This window comes from Panthera leo, chromosome D4 (genome assembly GCF_018350215.1).
Source record: "Panthera leo isolate Ple1 chromosome D4, P.leo_Ple1_pat1.1, whole genome shotgun sequence".
NCBI classification, from domain to species: Eukaryota; Metazoa; Chordata; class Mammalia; order Carnivora; family Felidae; genus Panthera; species Panthera leo.
Genome location: NC_056691.1, coordinates 91,507,777 through 91,523,485, shown reverse-complemented (window position 1 = coordinate 91,523,485; position 15,709 = coordinate 91,507,777). Strand labels below are relative to the sequence as shown.

Sequence of the window (15,709 nt, the reverse complement as noted above, 5' to 3'; positions counted from 1 at the left end):
TGACCAAGTCGCTGTGTGACCTCAGGCAAGATCCCTCCCCTCTCTGGGCCACCATTCTCTCCTCTCCAAGAACAAACCGTGTGGGCGGAGCGGGGGGTGGGGGGGGTGCCACTGGGGTGACACAGAGCTGGAGGCACCCTTGTGCCCCTCCCACTTCCTGCCTGTCTCCTGGGAAATGGTAGCTGCGAACCCCAAAGCACCGAGACCTAAGAAGGCCTCTGCAGGCCCCCCGGAGCCAGCACCCCCGCCCTCAGTGGATCCCCCTGGGCGGAGAGGCCACCAAGGCCGGCCTGCCGGCGCCCCCTCCACGTGACGGCATCGCTGATCAGCCACGGTCAGTGGTGGGGTGGATCGCACTCCGAGGGGAAGCCTGACCCGTGGGCTCTGGTTAGAAAAGCAGGTCAGCGTCCCGGGGAGCTCTGGCCACCCCTCCATCACGGCACCTACGGCCCAGACGCGGGGCCGGTCCAGGGCAGTCCGGTCAAGCCTCCACCTGCCAGCCGGGGGTGTGGGTGAGGTGGGGCATGCGTGAAACCCGAGCCCCCCCCCCATTCACAAACAAGGGGCCCGGGAGGCCTCAGGACAAGGAGGGGGGCGTCCTCAAGCTCCCAGTCAGTCATGACAACTGTCCACGAGACGGGGGTGACCATCTCATCACAAACGAGGACATCAAGGCCCAGGGAGGTGAACAAAGCTGGGCTTGGAACCAGGACTGCCCCCAAGAGGGGCCAGAGAGCGCAGGAGACATAGGCAGGAGCAAGCCCACGCCCCCCACCCCCACCCCCACCCTGTGCCCGGGCATCCAGCCATGGCTGCCCCTCACCGGTCCTGGCCGGAAGGTTCCAGACAAGATCTCAGAGGCCACGGCCCGGCTGAAACCCCTCCCACTCAGAGGCTCGGAGACCCTGTGCCCTGCCCATCCCTCCCCACAAGGTCTCCTTCCCACTGTCCCTGGCCCCTCTCCATCCCCCAGGACACCAAGTGTGTTCCCTCCGGAAGCCTCTGCCGGGGCGTCCGCTGCCCCAGGCCTGCCACTGCTCACTCCCTGGGGCTCAGCCGGATCGAGGTGCCCTGCCCAGGGCATCTGAGTGCCCCCCCCTCTCCCCCTGGAGCCTGGGCCTCAAGAGGGTGACAGGTCAGGACAGGGGAGAGCCGTAATCAGCTGTGTCCCCAGCAGCGGGCTGCCCTGGGCCCACGCGAGGACAAGGACGGACAGCCCTCCCACCGTGCCCCGTGGACTCTGGCGTGGCCACTCTGGATCAGAACCGGGCCTCAGCCCTCCCGGATGGCGCCAGCCCTGGGTCTGAAGGTGGCTCTGGGTGTGGAGCCGCGTGTGGGTCATCGCCCACCCTGGCGTGTGCAGGGCCCAGGGCCCAGCCGAGCTCCGGGGCCGGGCTCCAGGCCTCAGCTTCAGGAAATAATAATCAGAGGGGCCACGGCTGGACACTGTTCCGCCCAAACCCTGCTTCAGGACTGCCGGCCGGGTTCCCAGGCCACAGTGACGTCCAGGGCCCCGGGACCCGGGGGTGCTCGAGGAGGGAATTCTTCCACATGGCAGAAAATCCAGCTTTCTGCAGCCACCAACGCCACCGGGGACGGGGGACAGAGCCAGCAAGGCGCCTGTGCCCCGAGCAGCTCGGCATCAGGGACGCCAGGGCCTCCGGGCCAGGTCGGGGTAGAGACGCGTCCAGGTCTCCCACCCAGTGTCCGCAAAGCGGGGATGGAGCCCTGCAGGGAACTGAGGCTGGTAGGGCTGGGGTGTCCGGGTCAGTGCGGGGCCAGGCCCCGGGGCCCCCAACGCCCCGCTGACTCCCACGGGACGGGGTCCCGGCCCCACCACCGACCGGCTGGGACACCGGGCCGGAGGCTTCCCTCGGGGCCTCCCCTCTGCAAAGCGGGGCCGAGACCCCCGACTCCCGGGTGGGGGTGGGCACTCGGGAGCGCTGACCCGCAGGGAGCTGTGGCGCGGGGGACAGGGCCCAGGGCCGCATACCGCGACCTGATGCGTCACAGGACGGCCAGAGAAAACAGCGAGTCCCCGGAGCCAACCTGACGGACTCTCTTCGTCAAACGTCCAAAACGAGGAGGACGAGACGAGACTACACGTGAGACTTAGTGAAACTAACTAGGCAGGAGCAGGCAGGTGGTGGGTGCGGGAGCAGGGCCGGGTCCCGAGTCTCCTGGGGCCCTGTGAGCTGGAATGTTCTAGCTCCCTGGGTTGACCGGTGGGCTCAAGAGGGCTCAAAATAATCAAAAGTTAAATGAATAAACAGAAGGGGCACCCGGGTGGCTCAGTCGGTTGAGCATCCGACTTCGGCTCAGGTCACGATCTCGCAGTTTGTGAGTTCGAGCCCCGCGTCGGGCTCTGTGCAGACAGCTCGCAGCCTGGAACCTGCTTCGGATTCTGTGTCTCCCTCTCTGTCTGCCCCTCCCCTGCTTGTGCTCTGTCTCTCTCCCTCCCTCTCTCTCTCTCTCTCTCTCTCTCTCTCAAAAATAAAAATAAATAAGTAAATAAAAATAAACAGAAGAGGAAAAGATCAGAACAAATGGGGACTAAGAAGGCCAAGAAAAGGTGGTCCATTCCAAGACCCCCCTCTCTCCTGTCAGAATACTTACTGCCACGTGTTGGCCAAAAGGGGGGCCATGTGGTGGGGGGGGGACCAGCGCATCTCAGCACAATGAACAGCAGGTGAGCGAGATCACTACGGGCGACCGGGCGGGCTCAGGCCCCGGCTCAGCTCCCCTCTCCCCTGCCCCCCCCCCCCCCGTCACGAGACCCCCTCCAGCAAGCCCCTCAGCCTCCCGGCCTCAGTTTCCTCCTCTGTGAAAGGGGAGCAACAGTCCCCCACCCCGGGGACGAGCAGCGTCGAGCAACGGGAGAGGCTGAGTCCCTGTCACCAAGCATCATGGCTTCGCCGACAGGGCACGGTCCGCAGGGGCCGGCGCACGAGCCGTCGGGGCCGCGTCCCTGCCATGACGGCCGCGCTGTTCCAGCAGGAGGCCGCCCGCCGGCCTGGCCGTGGGAGCAGGTGCCGTGGTAACGCGTGGGCAAGACACGAACGCTGGCTGCTCTGAGTCACGGGCCTCGGGGGCTCTCCGTTGCCACTGCAGAACCTGGCCCAGCCTAACAGAAGCAGCCGGTGGCGAGGAGGGACAGGACAGACGAGAACCCCCCCCTGAGGCGGACACCCCGGGTGATGTCTGGGGGAAAACGGGGCCCCTGCCGGTGACGACAGGTGCGGGCTGTCCCCATGCTTGGGAGCCAGGCTCACGGCTGTACAGAGCACAAGAGACATCACCCCGGAGCTGGGCTGGGGGACCCTGCTAACGACATTGCCCCCCCCCCCCCCGCCACCGCCGCCCCCAGCCAGGCCACAGTCCCAACACCGCCACCGTGTCAGGACGTCACGCTCTGCTCCGCGGGCGCTTTTGACGACCGCACCTCCCCTCTGCACGTGCGTAAATCCCACCGCACGCCAACGCTTGCTGCTTGGTCTCCGAAAACGCGCCAATAATGTCGCACAGCTGCCCCGATAAATTTTTAATGGTGACATTTGCCGAAGAGGCAGGCTTTTATCGTCTGGCTTGCCGCAGAGTGAAGCCATCTTCGCTCCCCAGAGGGAAGGGCAGGAGTTGAGAGGGCTCTGGACCCAGTACGGGTGGAGATCCTCACCGCCCCCCAACAACGAACGCTGTTGCAGAAGGAGCCGCCGTCCATGCCGGCCCAGCCTCCCGTCCCTGCTAACCACAGGGGCGTCTCTGAGCGCCCCCCCCCCCCCCCGTCCCCGCCGTGGGCAGGTGTCGGTGGTTGGGGCCGGTGGGGACACCGATCAGCCTCTGGGAAGGGCACTTCGCAGCTCCACACGCCAGGCATGCTGGAGGCTGGGGCCCCCACCTGGCCCCCGCCCCAGAGCCCGCTGCCCAGCCAAACCCACTGCGTGAGAGTCCTGCAGCTGCCAGTAACCAAGTACCACAAACTGGGAGGCTGAACACAGCAGAAAGCCATGCTTTCAGCGCTAGAGGTCGGAAATGCTAATCGAGATGTGGGCAGGGCCGGGCAAGGCTCTAGGGCGGGGCTCCCTCCTGCCGTTCCCGGCTCCCGGGGGGGGGGGGGGGGGGGGGGGGGGGGGGCCGGTGTCCCTGGGCTGTGGCAGAGGCCTTCAGTCCCTGCCTCCGTCTGCACACGGCCCCTCTGCCTGCGTCTCTCTCCCACGCGTCTCTCATAAGGACATTGGCCATCGGATTAGGGCCCCCTGGGTTTCCCTAGTGAGCTCACATTCACAGGTCCGGGGTGTATCTTTTTAAAGCCACCGTTCGGCCCACGCCCACCCGGTCTGGGCTCTCCTTCGAAGGCGTCCTCAGGCCTCACCTGAGAACCACTGCTCGGGGCTGCTTGGGCCCTGGGCCTCACCAAGGGCTCTGACCATCGGCCAACACGAGCCTCCCTTTCAGAGACCAGGAAACAGGCTCAGGGCTAATGCACCGGCTGAAAATCCCACCGGCACCTGGACCCGACTAACTCAGGCCTGCCCTTCACCCTGTGCCTCCGGGTTTCAGATCACGTTCCCCACTCATCCCGCCCTGCCCCGCGGCCTGCTGTGGCACGGTCACCTGCCTGTGACCGGGGCCCTGTGTCCAACTCCCTGCCTGACAGCAGTCAGTTCTGGCTGTGTCCCAGCACCTGGCCTGGGGGCAGACATCACGAGGCACAGACAGAATGAATGAGCAAATGAATGAATGACTGCTGACTTCCTCGGGTAAGGGACCTTAGGAAAGGTCCTCTGGGGCTCAGTTTCCCCTCATGTAAAAGGAGGGATGAAGGGCCCCTCCAGCGTGAAGGTGCCAGGCTGTGGGAGCCGGGCAAAAGGTCTGAAATTTGTCCCTGGGGACCTAATGAATCTGCAAGGGTTGCAGAGAACATGCCAGGCCCCCCAGCCCTTGTTTTCCGTCTCACCGCCTGGCGCAGACAGGTCCTCGGCCAGGGAGGCAGCTCACGCTCCTGGGGTTTTCCTCAAGCAGCGAGTCTCTTGTCTTGGCACCAGGAACGTCTGTCAGCGAGGACAGGCCGATGCAGCCACCAGTGACATCTCCCGGCCATGACTCTGAACTTGCCCCAGGAAGGCCCGGCGGGGACTGGGGCGATGCTCCTGAGCCACACACTGGAGCAGACGCTCGGGCTTGGGTGCACGCTGTCCCCGACTGTCCTCCACGAGCACCTCGAGCGCGGCGGTGACCCCGGGCTCTCGGAGGCGTGAGCATTGCCAAGATCGTCCGCAGGCAGGGCCCACGCTCCCTCCACCCATCTCGAAGCAGGAAACTCGCGCACGACCTGCTTTAACCCACTCAGCCCTCCAGGTGGGTGTGGGCAGACCCCTGTTTACAGACGGGGAAGCCGAGACACAAAGAGGCGGCCCCTCCGCCTACCGCCTGTCAGGGCCTGTGTGGAGGGCTCGACGGGGGTCGTCTGAATGTTCACAACGGCCCAGGGGGGTTGTGAGCTGCTTTACCAAAGGGTCCGTACGGGCTCAGGAGCAGGAAACGGGCCCAGCATCTGGCCGCCGCCCAGGTCAGCTGGGTCACCCCTTTGTCCGCCCCCCCGGATGAAACACGGCCGAGCGCCTGGTCTGCGCTGGGGAGCAGCCCGGGCCTCGCCTTACCGCTGCCGGGCCTGGACCACGGCACGAGGCTGTGACCTTAACCACGTCACAGCACCGCGCTGAGACCAGCCTACCCACGTTCATGTGACATGGGCAGAGGGGGGATGGAAGGACATTCGGGTGGGTAGAAGGATGGGTAAGCGTGCAGACGACGTATCGACGGAGGGACAGGTGGACAGATGGGTGGATGGATGGGGGGCAGAGGGACAGATGGACAGATGCAGAGCCGACTGGTCGCATGAACAGAGGATGGGAGGGCGGGGTGGGGGAGGGAGGGCCGAGAGATCAGCCAGCTGAGTGCGCTCTGTGGGCGAGCGGACGGCACGGGGGCTCCCCACCCCCACCCCGCAAGCCCCGCCACCAGGACCGGAGATCCGGGAGGGGAGCGGGCGCAATCGGCGGCCCTCTGTCTTTTTCGAGACCCTGCCGGCCGTGGAGGCTCCAGCTGGTGGTTCACGGCCCTCCCGCCAGGCAGCCGGCCTGCTCCTCCTGACTGTCCCCAGCGTGAATCAGCTCCCCGCTGTCCTGGCACAAGACGGCCCGTTAATACATTTTGAACAAGCGTGTGTCCTTCCAGCCCCGGTGCCCACAGTGGAGTGGCGGAGACAAGTGCACCGAGGGTTCCCCGGGAATCCCGTTGGGGGGAGGTGACAAGAGGAGGCAGGGTCCCTCCCGGGGTCTTGGGAGAGACTCACTGCAAAAGTCACCTGGCTGCCGTTCGTCAGGCGCCAGCCACCATGCCCGGCTGCCCGGCTTTTCCACTTGGTCCTGACATGGTGGCCGGATCTCACCTGCAGGTGACAACCACTCGGGTGTCCAGAGGAAGGACGGTGGGCTGCCGCCCGGGAGCTCTGTCCTGGTGGCCGGTGTGGACAGGACACGGCCTCAGTGCCACCGAGGTCAGCGTGTTGTTCTCCTCTCTGCCCCGAGGCCTCCCCTCATCCCTGACAGTGGGCCACCGTCACCAAGTTGGGGAGAGAGGGGACAGGAGGCTGGAGGGAATGCCGTGAGAGTCCTTCCCAGGAGGGGCTCCGAAGCAGGACAAGCAGGACGAGCTGGTGTCACTTTGTCAGGTGAACGGAAAAGGCACCCTCGTCCCCACTGGGATGGGCCCTGTCCTGGCAGCCCCTCCTTCTCGGAGGCAGGTTCTGTGTGACACACACGGGCCAGGCCAGAGCTGAGCCACAGCCACATCTGCCCCCCTGCCCACGCTGGGGCCTGGCCCACACAACACAAGCCCCCTGTGCTGCACGAAGCACCCCCCACCCCTGCAGTGACGGCCCTGTCACCGGCCCGGCTGCCACACCAGCTCCGGGACCCTTAAACCAGAAGGTCCCCCCCTCCCCCTGCCCACAATCTCTCCTCCGACGCTGCCCAGGCAGGATGGCCAAACACCTCTGCCTTCCTTGCCTGCCCACCTTTCTTCCCACCCCTGCCTTCACCACTAGGCGTGCCATCCCTTCTAGAACCTTCCACGGAGCCCCGAGGGAGAATCTGGAGCACTCTGGGCCCCCGCCGCCCCGGCTGGCACGTCCGCGTGCAGGTTCAGCTGCCGGCACGCCGATGGACAAGACACCAGGATGCACACGTGAGTGGGCGGTCCCAGCGCGGTGTGCGAGAAAAACACGCAGGGAACACGCCAGGCACACGTGCACACACACACACACGCTCTGACACGGCTCATTCGGCCGAAGCCTGGAGACCTGAGCAGCGGCCCCGGCAGATGCGGGGAGTGAGGCAGCAACCAGGCCAGGCTGGGGCTCTGCACGTGACACCGACCGACGACCTCGCTCACCCTGGCGGGACGAGTGGGGCACGGGGTGCGGGGCAGGCACCAGCCGGACCGAGCCGCCAGGGGAGGCCGGGCGCATCCGAGACCCCCAACAGCCCACAGGTGGCCTCATGGGAGCCCCTCTCGGGAAGGAGTCTCGTGTCTTCCAATGACTCCCCCACGGCCAACGCAACGGTGCCAGCCCCGCGGTCATCATGAAAGGAGAGGAACGCGGCTCTCCACTGAGGACAAGTGGCCAGGTGCCTGGTGTCACCAGGTGGGACCATTAAAACCATCTTGCCACAGAATGAGCTATAAGCACGTGAAAATCGCCGCTTTCCATCCGAGCCTCTCGTGCACAGTCCCGTCACCTGGAATTAACCAGGTGGCACCAGACGAGAAAGGGACATCGGCAGGGAGGGGGACAGCGGAGAGAGCTGGGGACTGTGCCCGAGAGAGCCACGGCCGACGTCACCGACACAGGGAGCCCCGCGGCAGGACACGACCTTTACTTGGGGAGGAGCCCCTTTGAGGATGGAGGGAGGTCCTGCCTCTCCTGCCTAGAAACACAGGGTGCACAGGATCCCCCACCATCCCACAGAGACGCTGGCTTCAGGCCAAGACGGGACACGCCCTCGGGAGACCCCTCGGGCAGCAAGGCTGACCCCTGCCCGAGCTCCTTCGCCTTATGTGTGCAACCCAGGAGAGCATCCGGGGTGAAGGCTCACTCCCCGTTCCCCTGACGCAGGAAGACCAAGGACAGGTCTTCTGCAGCCAGCGACGGGACAAGAGGGACTTCTTTGCAGAACACTTTCCCGCGCTCAGATTTGGATCCGGTGTGATTAACCTTCAAAAGCAGAGTTGTGGGGTCACAAGAACAGGCAGGAGGCAGTGTGCTGGGGGAGCCACGGGGCCGGTGGCAGTGGCCACGCCCCCCTCCGTGGCCTGGCAGCTCCTTGCCTTTCCCTAAGACCCCAGCATTCCTCGGCTTGTGGCCACATCGCCCCAACCTCTGCTCTGTCGTCTCGTCTCCTTGCTCTGCTCCCACCCTCCTGCCCCCCTCTTTTCCTTACGATATAATCACATCTATAACAACCCGATTGCACCTGCAGAGAACCCCTTCCCTGTCACATTAGGGCCAGGAGCCAGGAGGGGGGTGTAGCTTTTGGGGGCCCCCTGTCAGCCCACCACCCCGGCCAGCGCCTTCGGCATCCACGGGGTGTCAGGTGCCGTGCAGTCAGTAGGCTCATGGTGACTCTGCCCAGCAGGGGACCCTTCCCAGCTACAGAAGAAGAGACAGAGGCCCCAAGAGCATCCCTGCGTAAGGCCACTGGGCGAGCAGGTGGCTGGCAGAGGTGACCTTCGTGGGCTGGGGGTTCCTTGGCCTCACCTGCCGGCTTCAGTAACAGGGAGAGTTCTGCCCTTTGCCCTTTCCTGTGCCCCCCATGCGGTGATGACCCCCCATGGGACGTTCCTCACTCTGGATGGCCAGCTCTGGCTGTGACAAGGCCCTGCACGCGCCCCCCCCCCCCACCCCAACCTCACTTCTGGTCCTCCGGCCGGCCCCAGGGTGGGGCCCTCAGATTAAGTCCCCTATTCATCAGCCTCTGAGAAGTATAATCGGGGCTTTTACGGAAAATCAGCTCATTATGCAAAGTGCAACGGCTGTAAAAATGATCATTTTTCTAAAGGAGCACGCTGGGCTCCTATCCAGCCACGAAACAAACGGGGAAGACGCTCTTCAGGGCTGCGGGCTTGGTGGCTGGCTTTTCAAAAAGGGAAAGGGTCTGGCCAAGCCGAAACCTCAGGAAATGAGTAACGCTGTGAAATTGCTCCTAAATTCACAGGAGCTGCAGAGCACCGGTGGTTCCCAGAATCCCCAGTCACCTGTGGGAATCCCAGCCTGTGCGGGGGACTCGGCGTGCTGTGCCCAGGCAGCCCCACCGTCCCGGGGCCACGAGGGCAGGAGGGCGCGCAGGTGAGAGGCGGGAGCTCTCTCTGCAGAGGGTGCCGGTCCACGGAGGTGGGGGGGGAGGCCCTGACCTTTCTTGCGCTGCAAATGCCTCCCCCGTACCCCTCACTGCCTCCTCCTCCCGGTGCCCTGAAGGGTTAACTCGGCCTCGGGCTCTGGAGGCACGGGCACGGAGAGCCTGGAAGGCAGCAGGGCGGCCCGTCCAGGGCAAAGCCAGGCGGGTCCGCGTGCGCCCGGATGTAACCGGGCTCCAAATGGACACAGAGAAGAGATCAGGCTCTAGCCTTCCGTCAACGAGCAAATGACGCGACCAAGTGCTGCTGCACGGACGTCACTCGCGCCCACGTGGGCACGCAGACACGCGTCCAGGCGAGAAACACACTGGAAGTGCGACAGCAACACCCGTAGCGGCTCGGGCTAGCGGGGAGGGCCGCCAGCGGGAGAGCCGACAGATGATCGTTTCCAGAAAAAAGCCAAAACACCAAACCTACGTGCTCCTTCCTATCCAGAAATACCACACGTACTCTGAGTTAGCGGTTTTGAACTGTCCCTGCTGCGGACCTCACAGAAGCGACCCTGAATACCAGCGGGTGATGCTGGGGGGGGGGGGGGGGCGTCCAGGTGTCACTGGTGTCCCAGGGTGTGAGCCTTGTCTTATGGCGTTACCCTAAACGTGTTATAGATGCCCTTTTGTATGCATTCAGCGGAGAGTCTAGAGGCATTTTTGAAGAGCCTATCCTGTCTCTGACTTACAACAAAAAACAAAAACCCCAGTTCAAAGGACTCTCTCTCTGACAATACAACAAATGACATTCCAGTGATGGGGCAGGGGGCCCTAACCTTTGCATCTGTCCCGATGACTCTCTGAATCTGTGCAAACAGCCCCACCAAGGGGCGGCCGGGCTGGCCTGGTCCTGGGACCCCAGACTCAGGCCACACAGCTGCTGGAAGTCCCTCCCGTAGAGACCACCCTCACGATGTCGCTGGCACCCAGGCGTGACCCCACGGCCCTCCACCCTCAGATGGGGCTGTTTCGGGTTCCCAAACCTCTCATCCCCACCCTTTGGGCCCATGTCCTCCAGGGACACTGAGGAAGGGCACGTCCTCTGCTTGTCCCCACCCGACCTGGAACCTGATCCCCATTTAGACGTCTCCCTGACCCCATGCCTGTGGGCCAGAATCTCACTGGGGCTGCCCTCCCCTGTCCCAGCTGCCTGCGTGCCCAGTCCCGTGTCGGGGACCAGAGGCCAAACCGCAGGGGTGACAGGATTCTCTGAGGCTGAGCTTTGAAAGCAGTAAAACCGGGAGTGAGAAGTCCAACCCAGGGACTTGAGGCCCCCCCACCCCGCGGGACGGGTCTCCACCCTCACGGCAGAGCCCCCCCCCCGGTTGTGATGCGTGGGGAGTGTGCTTAGGTAGGCAATGATCTGTGAAAGGATTAATTTGCTGATCTTATTACCGAAATCAAAAGGGATTTCGCAGCCATCAGTCGAACACGCGTGCAAGATCTCCCTGGTGGGAAGCGGAGGGCCCCCCCACCCCGCCCCTGCCGCCGCCCCTTCCTGTTGCCAACAGGCGACACGAGACCACGTTGAAAATTCATGATAAGGTCACGGGCTGAGGATATCTGCTGAAAACTCTAATATCTGAGGCCAGGCACGCGGGTGGTGGCGGGGAGGACGAGAGGGCGGCACTCGTCAGCGCCGATGAGCTCACCTGATCCCTTTGTTCTGGGCCACGTGGTGCAGGGAGAGTCTGGACACGGCAGAGATGACCTGGGGAGACCAGAAAGACGCTTCTGTCATTCCACGAGAAACCAGGAAGTCATCGCAGAACCACAACGAAGGGTATTGTGCACAGAGAGCTGTTCACTAAGCACATCTCGTCTTGGCAAAAGAACACTCCCACACACACCGTGTAACGTTTGCGGGCTGGATACCTATGTTGCGCATGGCACAAGATGTGTTGCGCACTAAGGTTCGCCGAGGGCCGTGCGGAGGAGCGGGGCCGGGCTCACCGGTTCCGCCCTCCGGGCGCCAGCTACTAACCCCAGGCAGGGCTGCGTCCTCACCCACACGGGGCGGGGCTGACCTCGTCGGGGCCGCTGACAGTCCTAACGGGCGTCACGCTTACAAAGTGCTCATCCCATGCTGCTGTTCTGGAAGCTACCGGATGATTCACAGCATGTTCCCAGTAGGTGCTGACCCAGTTCAGAGATTGGGAGAGGTCCAGAGAAGTCAAGCGACTTGCCCGAAGTTACATGGCAGCTTGGGGCGCAGCGCTGACGCGGTGCTCCCTCCCCTTTGGCCCCTCCTCCTCCATCTGACCTTCTAAACTGATGCCTGGCCCCCTCAAAGGGTCAGGGCGAACGGAACCAGGCTCAGCCCACATGAGGGGATCCGAGCGCTATCTCCCCAGACCAACGTGCTTGTCAGGGCAGAGGTTCTCAAGTGCTGAACCATGAGCAGTGGCCGTTCCTTCTTGGCTGCCCCCGGCCACACCCGTCCTGCCCTGTGCCCCAGGCAGCCCCCTCCAGACACATGGGGCCCGCCTGTCCCCCAGCCTCAGAAGCCCCAACACAGTTACACCCAACAGGCAGCAAGCAGGCATGAGGCTCCACAGAGGGTTACGGGGAAACTGAGGCAGAGAGAGGGGAGTGGCCGCCCCGGAGCACAGAGTATAAAACGCATGAGGGGCGCCTGGGTGGCTCAGTCAGTTAGGTATCTGACTTTGGCTCAGGTCGTGATTTTGCGGTCTGTGAGTTTGAGCCCTGCGTCAGGGTCTCTGTTCTCAGCACAGAGCCTGCTTGGGATCCTCTGTCTCCCTCTCTCTCTGCCCCTCCTGCTTGTGTGCGCTCTCTCTCACTCTCTCTCTGTCAAAAATAAATAAATATTTTTAAACAAATAAAAAAAAACCACGGGGCACCTGGGTGGCTCGGTCGGTTAAGCGTCCGACTTCGGCTCAGGTCATGATCTCACGGTTTGTGAGTTCGAGCCCCGCGTCGGGCTCTGTGCTGACAGCTCAGAGCCTGGAACCTGCTTCGGATTCTGTGTCTCCCCCTCTCTGCCCCTCTCCTGCTCACACTGTATCTCTCTCTCAAAAAATAAGTGAACGTTAAAAAAATAAATTGGTTAATTAAAAATAAATAAAATAAAATAAGATAAAATAAAAGTAAAATAAAATAAAACGCATGGAGCTGCTCACGATTGGTTACAGAATTCACGGGGCACCTGCTGTGCCAGACGTCACATGCTGATGAAGCAGACGCAAGCCTGGGCTTTGAGGCTTCCTTGTGTAAGCGTGCATGGGCCCGCCTGTGTGTGTGTGTGTGTGTGTGTGTGTGTGTGTGTGTGTGTGCGCGTGGGTACAGTCTGTGTGTGTCTGGCGACAGGGCCCATGAACATGGCCCACGATGACCACCGGCTAAAGCCACGCACACCCCTGCCGGCTGCCGGCTGCCCCAGGAAGCGAGCCCATTGGGCCTTTTACGGGCACCGTCCTGGGGAATCCTCACCCTACCCGGCCAGGCCTGCTATGCACATTTGGGAGCCTGGGAAACTGAGGCAAGGTCTCTTGCCTAAAGCCCCCAGCTGAGACGCATTTCACAGACTTGTTTTAGCTGCAATTTTCTGAACGGGAGGGAAAAACCCAAGCCGTACAGAAAGCCCCTTTGCTCAGTCCGCGACCTCGGCCAACGAGGTAAGTGCTGTGAGGGGTCTTCCCGGAGGTGGCCACGCTTGAGGGGCCGGGCCGTGGGAGTCAGGAAACTGCAGAACGTCGGGGTCCTTCTGTGCCTCCCCAGAGAGGACTCGGCTGGCCCGGCCACGGCCCCGCGCCCGTGTGCTCCAAGGGTGTTTCGCGAGTAATGAGCCTCCTGGCTCTGGCTGTTACTCTCAGCTCGTGAGAGCTCCAGGCGTTCAGGGAGAACAAAACGTAAAGCATTATTGCTATGGGCTTACGGTTATTTGCTAGAAGCTAGGAATGAATGGCAGAGCTTGAAGGGTTCGGGGGCACAAGCCACCCGCTCCCACACCTCCACGGCTGACGTTGTTAATCCCCTGCCGCACTCCTCCCCAGCCGGCCGGACAGGGGCCAGAGTCCTCCTGGCAGATCCCACGCTCGGCAGCCATCGGTCAGCCCTGGCCCAGGAGACGGAACCTGTCTCCTGACCTGGAGTTAGCACAAAGCCTCTGCCCCATACAGAGGGAGCCCCAGGCGCGGAGGGGCTGCCGCAGGGGAGCGAGCCAAAGCCAGGGGACAGGTCTCTGACGTGTCCACGCGCCCACCGTCCCAGCAGAAGACACAGTGGCTTCTCCGCCCCGAGCCCACAGACACTCTGCTCCAGGCTGGAATCTGTCATCGGCAGTTGTGAGGGACTCGGCTCTGGGTTCCCGTCGAGCCAGGGTCAACATCTCTCCCGGAGGTGCCCTGGTCCTGGGTCTGCCTGGGCTGCGTGCTCCCTGCTGGCATCTGTGCAGAAACAGGAGTGCTTTGCGGGGGGGAGCCCACCGCAGGGACCCCCACTGCAGTGACCGAGGGCAGGGGCTGCCGGGAGCAGGCGTGGGGCCTCCCGAGACAGTCGTGGGGTCAGACGAGGGGTGGCGGCAGCCCCCCGGGGAAAGACAGGGCGCAGGACGCACCTCCCTGCAGGGGAGCAAGGAGCCTGCGTGGGCCCCACAGCGCCCCTGGCCGGCGGCCCCGTCCCGGGACGGAGGGGCTGGGCGATGATCAAACACCTCCCAGCCCACGGCCCCTCCAGCTCTCCTGAAAACGTAAATGTCAAAGGATGACATTTTCCCAACTTTTATCTCCACTTCTCGCCTGCCTCTGTTAATGAATGGAACGGCTTCCCCTCCTCCCCGTCCACAACCGGCTCAAGCCTTTGGGCTCAGCGATCACCGACCACTTCACTGGGGCCAAGGAAGGTGTGCCCAGGGCGGGGCAGGGGGGTCACAGCAGAAGGACGCGTCCCCAGAGGCCCAGGCCCACTGGGAGGAGCCACATGCGCGGCCAAGGAAGGGGCAAGGGGCGGATGGGGCAGCCCAGGGGACACCGGGCAGAGGTGTGGGGTGTGCACCCGGGGTGGAGGTCTTGGGTCCGTCCCCGCCCAGCCGCGACCCGCTCTGACCCCACGCTCTCCACCAGCTCCACTCCCGGGCTGGACACGTTCCCCGACACCAGCAGCCCACCAGCTTGCTCGCTCGCTGGCGGAGTTTCGGAACGCAGACCCGGCACCCCGGGCCCACCTGCGGAGGCTCTGGAACGGAAGAGAGTGGGGCCCAGGAATCTGTTTAGGGCCCCGGGTGGCCCAGATGTGGGGCCGAGGTTGGGCACCCCGGCCCCAGGGACGGGGTCCGACAGGCAGCCCCTGCAGGTCGAGGCCTGCAGAAGGGCAAGGAGAGTGACCGGGTATCCATCTCCGGACGGCCTGAGAAGCACAGAGCCGCTGAAGGGAATGGACAGTCAAGCAGAGGGGGCAGGAGGGACTTCTGGGGAAAGGACACGTGGTCTGGACCCCGGGAAGCTAAGGGGGGATCTAGGGCAGAGCAGTGTCCAGTGCAGACCTCGCCGAGCCCAGAGTTCCAGAAAGGGGCTCCCAGGACCTCTGCCCCTGGGGGGCCCCCACCTTCCCCCACAAGCAACGGGCTGACGAAGCTCGTCCCGCTAGCCCCTGAGGAACCCTGAACCAGCACCCCAGGCCAGCCTCTGTGCTTCAGCTTATAATCTCGCTCAGGCATGAAGAGGTGGGCAGGCAGCCTGCAAGATGTGTCCCCGAGAGGCACCTGGTTGGGCCTCCAGCAAATCCTTCCAAGAAGGGCGGTGGAAACCATCCAGCTCTCCGGCCAGGAGGAGCGAGTCCGCGCTGCCCTGGTGTCATTAAGATGACTCTGAGTCCCCGCTCTTTTATGTGTGGAGCCATTTCGTTCCGGAGGTGCCCCTGCAGCAATCTACAAATGCTCCAAAAATCCACCGGCAGCCTGACTTGGCCAACAGCAGGCTCGGGGAGAAAAGAAGCCAGACACAGCCGCACAGGGGATTCTGAGCCGCCGTGCAAACTGATGTCGCGGCAGGGAATTTGTTGATATAAAACGTATTCATGAATCCCTTCGGTGAAAGAAACAAGTTGTAAAACATGTACAATCGATAAAGTCTAATTTTTAAAATTATATACTCCTTAAAAAGAGACGGGCGGAAACGCACAACACGTTAGGCTGTGACAGAGTGATTGTGCAGTTTGCTTCCTTGGCTGTAGCTTTGTATTTTCCTACAAAGTATAGTGGGGGCAGATGGTATTTAAAAACAACAGTC

At 63.1% G+C, this 15,709-nt stretch overlaps 1 protein-coding gene across 6 annotated transcripts in view; it reads right to left on the bottom strand.

Moving 5' to 3' along the window:
* VAV2 (vav guanine nucleotide exchange factor 2) overlaps nt 1–15,709 on the bottom strand; it is a 166,067-nt gene that overhangs the window by 67,436 nt on the left and 82,922 nt on the right. For all 6 annotated transcript variants that reach the window (XR_006195681.1, XM_042911968.1, XM_042911967.1 and 3 more), the window contains one exon: nt 11,117–11,175. Coding sequence is in view for 5 of the 6 variants with exons in the window: in XM_042911968.1 (XP_042767902.1) it covers nt 11,117–11,175 (59 nt within the window). In the remaining variant the exon portion in view is untranslated. The remainder of the gene's footprint in view (nt 1–11,116; nt 11,176–15,709) is intronic.